This window comes from Physeter macrocephalus, chromosome 18, assembly GCF_002837175.3.
Source record: "Physeter macrocephalus isolate SW-GA chromosome 18, ASM283717v5, whole genome shotgun sequence".
In the NCBI taxonomy this organism is placed as follows: domain Eukaryota; kingdom Metazoa; phylum Chordata; class Mammalia; order Artiodactyla; family Physeteridae; genus Physeter; species Physeter macrocephalus.
In genome coordinates, this window is record NC_041231.1 from 104,442,462 (window position 1) to 104,454,801 (window position 12,340).

General features: G+C 51.5%; 1 protein-coding gene across 1 annotated transcript in view; it reads left to right on the forward strand.

Moving 5' to 3' along the window:
• The window catches only part of F13A1 (coagulation factor XIII A chain), a 150,901-nt gene that overhangs the window by 120,409 nt on the left and 18,152 nt on the right, over window positions 1–12,340 (forward strand). Inside the window, exons 12-13 of the mRNA XM_007125187.3 lie at window positions 3,643–3,930; window positions 9,751–9,911. Of these exons, the coding sequence (XP_007125249.1) occupies window positions 3,643–3,930; window positions 9,751–9,911 (449 nt within the window). The remainder of the gene's footprint in view (window positions 1–3,642; window positions 3,931–9,750; window positions 9,912–12,340) is intronic.

Consider the following 12,340-nt stretch of genomic DNA (forward strand, 5'->3'; position numbering starts at 1 on the left):
GGCTCACGGGCCCAGCCGCTCCGCGGCATGTGAGATCCTCCCGGACCACGGCACGAACTCACGTCCCCTGCATCGGCAGGCAGACTCTCAACCACTGCGTCACCAGGGAAGCCCCTGACTGCATTTTTTTATGCTATTGCTCACTCACAATTCTTGAAATTCTCTCTTCTTTTTTTAATTAAAATTTTTTTTAATTTATTTTTTATTCAAGTATAGTTGCTGTACAATATTATATAAGTTACAGGTGTACAATACAGTGATTCATAATTTTTCAAGGTTATACTCCATTGATAGTTACTATAAAATATTGGCTATATTCCCCATGTTGTACAGTATATCCTTGTAGTTTATTTTATACCTAATAGTTTGTACCTCTTAATCCTCTTCCCTCCGATTGCCCCTCCCACACCTTCCCAATGGTAGGCACTAGTTTGCTCTCTATATCTGTGGGTCTACTTCTTTTTTGTTCTATTCACTAGTTTTTTAGATTCCACATATGAGTGATATCAGACAGTATTTGTCTTTCTCTGTCTGACATATCTGCCTTAGCATAATGTCCTCCAAATCCATCCATGGTGCTGCAAATGGCAACATTTTCATTCTTTTTTATGACTGCGTAATATTCCATTGTGTATACATACCACATCTTCCTTTTCCATTCATCTGTTGATTGGACACTTAGGTTGCTTTGACGTTCTCTCTTCTCTTTGTTCCCATGATACAGCTTTCTCCTGGTTCCATCCCAACCTACCTGACTCGTTTTTCCATCTTCCTCTGCAACTCAGAGCTCCCCTTTCTTTGCCCCCCTCAGAATGCTTCTTCCTTCTAGGCTTTGTTCCTACCCAGTAGCTGGTGTTAACATGCACATACATACTGATTCTCCCAAGTCTGTCTCCAGCCTAGACTTCACTTTTAAGCCCCACATTCACCTAAATGTCCCACAGGAACCTGAAACTGAACCTTCCCAAATGCCACCTTCTATCACTCCCTCCCCACCTCAGATCTATTTCTCCCGTGCTCCCTGCCCCAGGGAAGAAAACCATGATCCACCCAAACTTAGCACGTCGAGAGTAAGTCAAGCAGCAAATCCTCCAAAAGTCCCCTTTGAAATAGTTCGAATGTATCTCCTCCCCTCCATCTCCATGGCCCCTCCCTGAGAATCAAATGGCGCTGGGCGTGGAAGCCCCTCTTAACATAGTCCCTGATATGTAGTAAATGGCCAACAAAAGTTAGCTTCCACTATTGCTGGTAATTCTGTTATTACTACCATGCTCCTACCACTAGCTTGGAGTCTGATAGTTTTTCTCCTGGATACCTGCTATAGTTTCCCAATTCCACCTTCCCTCCTCACCCTCTTTCCCTCTGTTTAAGTCATTGCCTCCAAAGTGACATATTTAATGACATAAATCCCAACCTGTTGCTGCACTGCTTCAAAGCCCTCACTCGCTTCCGTTGCCTGCAGGGTATTCCAGCCAGAGCTCGCCAAGCCTCTGCTAGTTGCCTTTTGGCCCCCTCGCAGCTCTTCCTAGCCATACACACAGGCATCAAAATCAGCAGCCAGGTGAGCTGAGACAGGTCCTCCACCAAGCCAGGCTCCCACTTGCCTCCGTGCCTTTGCTCTCGCTCTGGAAGGAAAAACCCTCTGAGAAGCCTCCCCTGTCCCCAGGTGGTGTCAAATCTCTGTCCCGTGTTCCCTGCACCACACACAAACGCTTGACCCAGCGTCTGCGACGATACACGTGTGGTGATCTCTCCGCACTAGTCCCCTTAGACCCGGGTGGGAAGGGCTGCGCTTCTCATCCGAGCCTGGACATCACAGGGACACAACAGCATGAGACGATCAAAGGAACGGTAGCTCAGGTGGCACTTGCACAGGTGAGCTTAACCGAACATCAGATGTCCTAAACCGGACTATTTCATATCTATTATAAAGATGAACGTTTTGTCCCTAGATGAAGGCAAAGTGCTTCTCCAAACCCCAGTCCTCCAGAGCCTCTGTGCCAGGCTGGGTCCCAGGTCCTGGGGACACAGAGCTTACTTTCTCCTGGGGGAAGTAATGTCACACAGCGACCTGTTCTGGGAAAAGGAAAGAAAACCAGGTAATGTGTTAGTTAGTGAGAGACGAGAGGACCAGAGTAACGGAAGTGGGGGGGACACTCTGAGAAGGTGACATTTGAGCTAAGACCTGAGCAGTGAGAAGAGGCTTCATCAGACATAAAGGGGACTCTCATTACACCCGGTTAACGGAAGGGTGGTTTTGACCTTGGTCCTGGAGCCACAGAGGAGCCTCAGGAAATGTGATCTGGCTTTAGATCATTCTCTCGGCACCAATGGCCCTGCGTTATGTGAGACATCAGAGCTCAGACCACAGCTGCAGAGAGCGGGGATTCCGTCGAGCTGGGAATTCTGCCTCCTACCTGGGCCTGCGCTTCCTGGAACCCCTCGCCTGCCTCGAGTCCAGAAGCTTCCACCGCCCCTCCCCCGCTCGGCCAGCTCATCCTCTCCCCACGAGGCACCTCTCTGACCATGACCATGTTCCCGCCGCTGGTGTTCACCTCCCACATTTTGCCTAAATGCATGTTTGGTGCCCGTCCAAAGCCATGATCATTAACGCTCTCTTCCTTGGGGGAGCTACTTGCCAGATGCTTTCCGCTAAAATATTTCACTATGCTTTCCCTATCACAGCCACTCCTTCCCTTCAGTATTATCTCCCTCTTGTCGACTGTGAAGCATGTGCTCTGGCCAATGCTTGTCCTGGACCAGTTGTTTCTGGCACATTCTTGCAGTCTTGACAATCAGAGACATGGTTAATACCCACACAGAAATACACATTCATTTGTTCGCAGCACCTGCTGGCATTCTCTCTGTCTTTGCAAAGTCCTGGTAGCTGCCAATTCTTATGCCTGTCCTACCTGTAAACGCCCCGCGGCACGTGGGATCCTCCCGGACCGGGGCGCGAACCCGGCTCCCCCGCGTCGGCAGGCGGACGCGCAACCGCTGCGCCACCGGGGAAGCCCTGACCTCTTCATTTTCATTGCAGTTTGTTATTAGTTGACTGAGAGGCAACATCTTAAAACGTAATGTAACTATAAAACCCAGCATTTTTATTTCAGAGTGATTCTTCTTTTGCTAGTCATTGGCATGACCAGCTTTCACAAGCCAAGTGGGACAGGTCCGAGTGGAAAGAGACAGGAGGAAGACAGGTCTGGCCGGGCAGACCCATGAATGGGAGAAAACTCACATTGTAGAAGGTGAAAGGCAAGACACGACTCTTCCAGCTACGTGGCCAGGACACTGGGAGGGCAGCCAACTAACCCCGCAGTTTGAGAAGAGTTAGGTTTTGCCAGTTCTATCTGCTGAGCCCTGAAACAGTGACCCTGGCAAAACAACCCTTGGAGTATGCTCTGTAGTAACCCCCCGCTCGGATAGGCCGAACCCGGCAGCCGGGCAGGTCCTAACTCTCTGGGAACCTGATTTTGCAGAATGTGTAACGTGGGATGATGATAACGCCTGCCCCAGAGGGAAGCCTGTGGCTTACCGAGGCAGCCGGCAAGCCAGCAAGCAGTGCCCGCAGCACGCTGTTCATCAAGGTGACTTTCTCTCGGGTGGCTTGCATTGTCCTTATCTCTGCACCTTTCCTAGGCCAAGAGGAAGAGAGGTTGGCCCTAGAAACCGCCCTGATGTATGGGGCTAAAAAGCCCCTCAACACAGAGGGCGTCGTCAAATCGAGGTCCGATGTCCACATGAATTTTGAAGTGGAGAATGCCGTGCTGGGGAGAGACTTCAAGGTCACCGTCACCTTCCGTAACAACGGCCCCGCCCACTACACCATCACAGCCTATCTCTCAGGAAACATCACCTTCTACACCGGGGTCGCCAAGGCAGAATTCAAGAACGAGACATTTGATGTGACACTGGAGCCCCTGTCCTGTAAGTTACCGAGGGGGGCTGTTCTCTCCAGGATGTGTCACCTGCTTCCTTGTCTGGCTCTGTGCCCATGCTCCCTGATAGCTTCCTGTCAAAGTTCAAGGCCTGGCCCAGAGCTCAGGAGCATGAACCACAGGGCAGGACCCACTTTTTCTAGAAAGGCCCCCACTTTCATCTTCGTGACTCGTGCACAGAAGTGAGCCCTGAAATTTTCAAAGCTTAGAGCCCCATGAGTGGCGAACGTTAAATGTCACTGAACCTCTTGCTCCTTACACGGTGGGCCAAGGATCTGAAGCATCAGTACCCACTGGCTGCTGGTCAGAAATGCAGACTCTCAGGCCCCACCCCAGACCCATGCATTTTAACAAGATCCCAGGGGGACTGGTGTGCACGGGAAAGTTGGTGAAGCTTGTGTCTCAGAAAGCAGGCCCACTGGCGGTACCTCTCTCCCAACTTGGGAACAGCTTTGGGGGGCCGCCCAGCAGGAATGGTGTGTTTGCCTTTACCATTTAGGGGGCAGGGAGATCTAGGCTCCGCAGGGTGAGCTGTCTGATGTACAGGGTCAGGAGAGCTCGTCCTTGGGAGAGGAAACTCGAGCCTCGGGACGTGTTGTCCAGGAACCTCTGGAGCCTCTGCTCTCCCGGCCATCTCCCGGGGGCCTCTCCCGCGCCTCCATCCCTCACCTCCCTTGCGTACATGGCCTTCCAAAGTGTCTTCTCCGTTATGAAAAATCCAGACTAGTTTAAGTAGGACTGGGATTGACAAGCCGCAGCTTGCGCTGGGGATTGCAGTTTCGACCCGTCTCATTCCCTGGGGTACCAGTGTTTGGTGTGCACAACAGCTGGTCACTCGATTGGCCAAATGAGCCAACCAGAAGAACCTGGTCTCCAGGCAGAGCACACAGAGTTAGAAAACAGAGCACGCTGAAAGGGTCAGCATGGCAGGGCACCAGATCCGTTGACCTGACAGGTGAGTCAGGAAAAGAAATGGAAAAAAAGGTATATGAATAATCATTTCTAAAACGCAGAGGCAGGTGAGACTGTGATCCCGCCTGGGGTGGCCAAACCACACGTCTCACTTGTTTTCAAGCTTCCTGGATTCGGTGTCTGTCCCAAGCCACAGGAAGTACCTTTGGGAGGTACTTTCTTTCTGAAGAAAGATGTTCCCAGAAAAATGAGAAACTATTCCTAAAAAAATCCTAATTTCAAGAAACCTACTCAATCTTGAAGGAAGCAAATCCCCCTCGATTCAGTAGACTAGCCAACAGTTAAGAAATCACCATGGTATTTGTTTTGGAAACCGAAAGATCTAGCACTTGGAAGAAAGGTAAATCTTACAGAAACGCGTAGTCAGTATAAAGGACTCAGGAGAAAAAAACAGTCATCACAGCTGTTTAGGACAGACAGACTCAGTGGATTTAGAGGGCCTGAACCTTGGAATTAGACAAATCTGGATTTTAGCTCTGACTGTGTCACCTACTAGTTGTGTGTCCCTAGGCAAATTACTTAAGTAATCTGAGCTCATCTGCACGTGGGAACAATACTACCCACATCACTGGGTTGTTGATTTACCCTCGCTACACACACACACCTTTATTTAATGCCTACAAGTCCAGGTATTATTTTGTGCTGATGACACAGCAATGAGTTGCTTCTTGATGGTCTCCTGGCGGGAAGATGGGGGCTCCACAATAAACAATCAAACAAGTGAATATATATGGTTCTGCATAGAATAGGAAAATAGAAAGCAGGGTAAGGAAGACAGGGAGTGCCGGGGGTGGGGGAGAGTGGTCAAGGAAAGCCCCTCTGATAGGGTGACATTTAACAGAAATCTGACAGAAGGGAAGGAGTGAGCTTTCCAGCCAGAGAAAAAAAGTAAGTGCAAAGGCCCTGAGGCCAGAGCTCATGTGATGTGTTCAGTGAGCAGCAAGGAGACCAGAGTCAGGGGCAAAGGCATCCAGGGGAGGCTAGTGGGTATAGACCAGGTAAACACCTGGAGGCCCTTGTGAAGATTTTGGCTGCGATTCCGAGTGAGCTGCAGAGCCGTAAGACGGTGTTGAGCAGAAGTGTGCCCTGGTCTAACTTGGGTTCTGAAAGATCACTCTGCTGCTGTGCTGAGAACAGACTATAGGCGAAGTGGAATTGACGCTTAGAGACTAGTTAGGACGCTGTTGCAATAGTCCCGTGAGAGATGGTGGTGAAGGTGAGGGAGGTGGTGACAGCTACCAGATCGAGGTGTTTTCTGAAGGTAGAGCCCTCGGGACTGGTTGACAGATTGGATGGGTGGCGTGAGAGAAGGGGGCTGTGGAGGAAACTAAATGAGATAATATATGCGGAAGGCTTCCCGCAAGTAGGCTCCCCATACGTGCTAACTTCCAACGTGTTTACACGTTGGGAAACTGAGACCAGAAAGGTGAGTTGACGTGTTCAAGGCCACACATAGCAATTAGAGGCAAAGCAGGTACCAGAAGCCACATCCCATTCAGGCGGGTATGGTGAGCCAGCTCCCTGCATTCTTGGGCCCTAAGTAGGCCCGCCCCTTACTTGTGCCCCGTTGCCTGGGGTCCAGCTGTCCCTCACTCTCCTGGACAAGGAACTATATGCCATCCTTTTCCCACCGCACTAGAGTCCCATCTCGCAATCTCCTTCCCCTTCCCTCCATGATCCAATAAAAGCATGAGCTTACGTGAGTTAGCGGGCTAGAACGGCATGATACATTAGCCATCTCAGTCATCGATCTAGGGATATCGAAGCCTGCCTCAGTATCAACACAGCTCCCACGCGCTCAGCCCACCCCAAGGCTTGTCCTGAATAACCTGAAGGGAGTTGAAGACTGTTTCTTGCTTTACCCTGCATGTAGGTGACACTAACTGCATGCAATAAATTGCATATTGCAACCTAAAATAAATTGCAATATATGGCAAAAAGCCACAGGATTCTAGACATCGATCAAGCAGGTCAGGGTGCGATCCTAGGAGAGCCTGTGGCAAAGACAGTTTTCCAAGTAGAACGGGAAGCGTATTTTCCAGATTGATGATTAAAGGGAATGTGTAGGCTAGAATCAGCTGGGAAGATCTGAATAACTTAAACCTCCCATACCTTCAAAGGTGCTATCGTTTCTACTTGGCTATATTTAGTTTTCTTTGCTCTTTGGAAAAGAGATGAAGCAGCTCCTGTCTGTGTTCCCCCTGGCTTTCCCCAGACACCGTAAATGGTATTGGCAGGGTCCCAGCTCCACCACTCAAGAGAATGAAAATCTCTTCTTCTTCTTGCCACGTTTAATAAACTTTATCTAGAACAATTTCTTGTGCACTGGCAAAACACAGCGCTTACATAATGTACTATTTCAGGAGCCCTGTTCTCTTGGGCTCAGAAACACAGCCCAGTTTCTTTAGTGCCAAGATTTAGAGGATGTTCTACCTCAGAGAATGAAGAGTCCCGAGGCTGACAGGATCAAGGCAGCGAAAGCCTCTGTAAAGATGTCAAGCACATCTCGCCAACCTAAACAGCCCAGTGGTCAAACACGGCCCTCTAGAAATAGCCAGAGGATGTCCTTTTTTTACTGTTATTATTACCGGAGGCAGCTAGAGGCAAAATGCATGTTCTTCAAGGCCTGTCACTTTGCCGCTCCATCTGGCCCCATCTGGCGAAGTGAAAACAGCTCCCATGTGCTCATCTGTGCTTGTCTCCTATTGAGGGTCAGAGTCTTAGTCTTCTGGACAATTCACTGCTCAGGGAGCCGTGGAGGAAGCAAGGTGCAGGCTCAATCCCAAAGAAGGCAACATGAGTGGGTCACCCAAAAAGGCAGAATTCGAGGGTCAAGGTCAAGGCAAGGTCTTCGATTCCAAAGGCCAGCTCTGAGTGGAATGGGACTGCCCTAGGAAGTAGGCCGAGCCGCTGACTGCTTGTCTAGGGTGGACCGGTACGGTCTAATAACTGTGCATAGCCCGTGGCCGTCTCTCAACCTGGGCCCCGCGAACTTTCAGACCGGACAGTTGTTCCGGGGCCTGTCCCGTGTGTCGTGGGATGTTTAGCTGCATCCTTGGCCTCTACCCGATAGGTGTCAGTAACAACCTCCAGTCGTGACAACCAAAAGCGTCTCCAGACATTACTAAACATCCCTGGGGGGCAAAGTTGCACCCCGTTGACAACCTCTGGTCTAGGATGACCATCCTTTCCATTTTGCCAGGAATTGAGTGCATTCTGGGGTGCAAGACTTTCGGTTGGAAACGGAGACCCCCCTAAGTCCACCCAATTCTACCCTCACACCGCCCCATCTCCTGCTACAATCTGCTATCTCTGGGAGCCCCTCAATCTTGAATATGTACCATCTGAGCAGCAGATGCAAGTACAGATCCTGATTCCCTAAGCGTGGGTGGGGTTAGAGAACCGGCGGCAGGCTCTTACCCGGCTGATCTGGGGGGCGGCAAGGGCGGGTCCCCCTAGTTGTTGAGCGGTGCTTCTCAGCCCCGCTGCACAAAAGAGGAGTCATCTGCAGAGCTTGAAAACAAAGCCGCCAAGATTCTGATTGAATTGGCCTGGGGTGGGATCCAACAGGGCAGGTCTTTAAATGTCCCTAAGTGATGGTGAGGTAAAGCCAAGACTGGGCGGCACAGCACCTACTCATCCATGCAGAGACCATGAGGCAGATGGTAGGCACCGCCTGATGCACTGTCGTCTGGGAGCCCAAAAGGCAGGAGGCCTCCCTGTGCCCTGGGGTTCACCCCACAGAGTCTTCCGTCCTGGGTCCTGGACGGCCGCTCGTGAGGGAGGGCTAAAACGAACCACCCTCTGCCCTTGAAACTATCAACCTTGGGAATTGTTTCCTTCAGTAACTTCCACCGGAAGGAGGACTCTTTGGCCAAAGGCAGACATGGAGCAGGGGAGCCGTGGTGGAGACATTCGATTCCATGCAGGGGGATGGAGGTCCCTGGGCTCTGCCCAGGCCCGGGCTCGGCCTGCAGGAGAGCTGCCCTTTGCCCTTAAGAATCCTGGGCTCTGGGAAATGAGAGTGAGAGAAGTTGGCCAGTGCAGCCAAGCAGAACCTCACGGCTGCGGTCAGAGCCGCAAGACAGGATTGCGGTCCTCAGCCCGGATAAGGAGCAGCAGAGTGCGGCCAGGACCACGCCCCACCCTCCACCTGTCGTCCTCACTGGCCCGTCCCCAACACCTAAATGCTCGCGTTGCCGGCGCCTTGAGATCACAGAGGTCTTTTAAGTTGCAAATAGCAGAAGGGGTGGGAGAGAGTCGCATGCCTACAGTGAAAACTGGTTTCAACTGCTTCTTTCTCTTAAATAGAAAAATCAAGTCAGATGGGTACAGTACAAGCTGGAGAGAAAGTGTGGAGCAAAGGAATCAAGGGAAAGGTTTAGGTCGTTGACAGCTTTGCTCGAGCGTGGCCCAGGCCTGCGTGAGACGTTTCTTATCACAGGAGGGCACGCGGCATGGTGGCCGTGGACATCACCGCCCCACATCTGTCACCTTGGGACTGTTTCCGCCTAAATCCAAGCAGCCACAGCTAAGACCCCTTGGTCCTTGATTTTAAACCTCTTTGTTGCATTTTACAACAGCAAAAGCACTGTTGGGAAAATTTGACACGTTTTCTCCAGGAAGACTTTACCGAATGTGAAATTTCCAGCACATTCTTTACCCCAGAAGCCGGAGAGCTTCTTGTCCCTGATGGACTCTGTGTTCCCCTTGCCCTCACCTGTGTGTGTTCCTGGTGGACACTGTGCTAGCGTGGAAAAGATGGGGCCCTCCGGGGAGAGTGAAGCAGCTCCTACCCCAGGGCCTGACGTCACCATGTTTTTTGTCGTCCTGCCAGTCAAGAAAGAGGAGGTGCTGATCCGAGCGGGCGAATACATGGGCCAGCTGCTGGAGCAGGCGTTCCTGCACTTCTTTGTCACAGCCCGTGTCAATGAGACCAAGGATGTTCTGGCCAAGCAGAAGTCCACGGTGCTGACGGTCCCGAAGGTCATCATCAAGGTCAGTTTTAGCATCTCAGATGAGGGAGAAAGGCAAGGTTGTTAGTGTTTATGAATATGTGTGTGTGTGTGTGTGTGTGTGTGTGTGTGTGTGTAAAAGTGTGTCCTGCTCCAAAAAAAAAAAAAAAAAGGAACTAGGATCCTCCTGTTCTTTGAAAGAAGTAAACCACCCTATACACTGACATGCACATATAACACTTTTCTCTCCTCTCCCGATTTAAATATATAGATGTGGCTGCAGATATAAATATAACCTGGGGGTATAAACACGCTTGTGGAGGAAGATAGAGATGTGTAAAGGATACAGATACTTGGAACTCAGTGTCTCCAGAATAAAGTAGGTCAGGCATGGCATCAAACAGAAGCCGCCTGGATCCCCTCCCACCTGCGTTTTGGACTGTACTGTGGTCCATGAAGCTATCACTGTATACAGTAGAAGGCACAAACCGAAACGTCAGCGTGATGATCATGACTTGTCATGATCTGGCAACCACCAGCCAGATGCAGACACAGAGGACTTGTAACATCCAACACCCCAGAAATCTCCCTCACGCCTCTTGCGGTCCATCACTCTCTCCTCCGTCGCCGAGACAACCATTGCTCTGACCTCTATCACCGCAGGGCCTTTTTTGCCCGTTTGGCTAGTAGTTTTAACGTTGTCTCAACGTTAGCCGCCAGAACTCTCTGTCCAAATGTCTCAGAGGCACTTGGCAGTGGAGCGGTGAGCACGGGTGAGAGGGGAAGGCAAATATGGCAGCCTGTTGGCCTCCACTTCTCAGGACCACTGGCAGCGTCCGTAGCCGCATCCCCGAGACACCTCCTGCCCTGGGAGCGGAAACCCAGGCCTCCGTCAGGGTTCTTGGGGTGTGACATCTCACGTCAGCCTTATCCGGGGCTTGGAGACCTTTCCGAGTGATTGAGTGATTAGCACAGACCAGAAGGTGCATTCCTCTAAAGTGGTGGAGAAATCAGAATTTTAGAGGCACTCATATTTTAAAGCCTCTAGGGGTGGGGTGTTGGCAATGAGAGGGCAGGGAGCGGTAGGCCTTGTGTCTCTTTTGAGTCGTTCGCTGAGAATCACTTGTAAAGCTAACAGTGTTGTGTAGCATTCAAAATGGCAGCCTCCCCTGGGTCCAGTGCCGTGTGGACGGCCCTTGAGGGCTACCGTACGATGAGTCCCCCCAGGCCGACATGGAGGGCCCCGGAGGAAGAGAACCCCAGGCCCTCCTTTTCTAGGAAGGCTTGACTCTTCACGCCTCCTTGGTTCTTTCACCCCTGGTCACCTGCTACAGGCCCATCACAGCACCACCTACGCAAGAGGCCTTAGGAGACAGCATAAAAGTGAGGGGTGCAGGTTCTGCAGGCAGAACAGAGAAGTGGTACTGGGGTTCCTGCAGAGGAGCTGCCTCTCCCCTGAGCATAAGGTGCTGGTGCCGTGACCGGGGCGGCCTGCCCACCCGCCACGTGGCGGCTGCCCTCGTGGCGGGCTCTCCTGGGACACATGCGGTACCCCGCAGGCCTCTCCCGGAGGCTGGGGGAGGCCTCCTTTCCCGCTGCTTCAGGAGCTCAGCCTCGGAACCCTTCCCAGCAGAGGCAAGGCCCACACGCTCACCTAATTATGAACTGACAGCTTGTCCCCGTGGAGGGCTCAGGAGAGAGCTCTCCCCAGCCAGGAAGTGCTCCAACCCCAGCATAAAATAGAATTTAATTGCACCGCTGGTAATAAACTGGATGAATACAGGAAACTGATAACTTTCATCTTTTAGACCTCATTAACTGAAGGGTTATTGACTAGTCATCTTCCGAGTCTACTCAGAGAGCAGTTTAACTCCCCACGGGCAGAACCCAAATCCCTTCTCCTGCGGCTCAAGGGACCTGGACGGGGAGGGTGTGCTTTAACAAAGAGCTGTGTGGGTTTTTTGTTTCGTTTTGTGTTGTTTTTCAATTTCCGTAAGGGTGTCAAAAAGGCAGTTCTTCGGGGTAATGCATTTAGAGGGTAGGGCCATTTGAGGGTAGGGCCATTTGAGGGTAGGGCCATTTGACTGGGACTCCAGCAGGAGAGAGATGGAAATTCTGGCCTCCGTTCAGGTCCAGGAGTGCTCGGGAAAGCAGGCAGGCGCATTCTCACAGAAGCGGTCGCTTAACCACTAACCTCGTGAACTGTATTAGCCCCGAGGACAGACTAAATCCGAGGCGGGGAAGAGGTGTTCCTGGGTAAAGTCCCTCATACCCTGAAAGCCACCCAGGTGTCCCCGAGCTGTGAGAGGCCCCAATTCCAGAAACTGGCTAATGGACTGGCGATCCGGATGCTAGTTAGCCTACTGGAGGCATGGGGTACGGACCGCGGGTACCCAGACGGCAGGTAGCCTGAAAGCGACTTCTGGGGGAGAGAGGACACAGACAAAAGGAGGAGCGGGGGGGGGGGAAGAA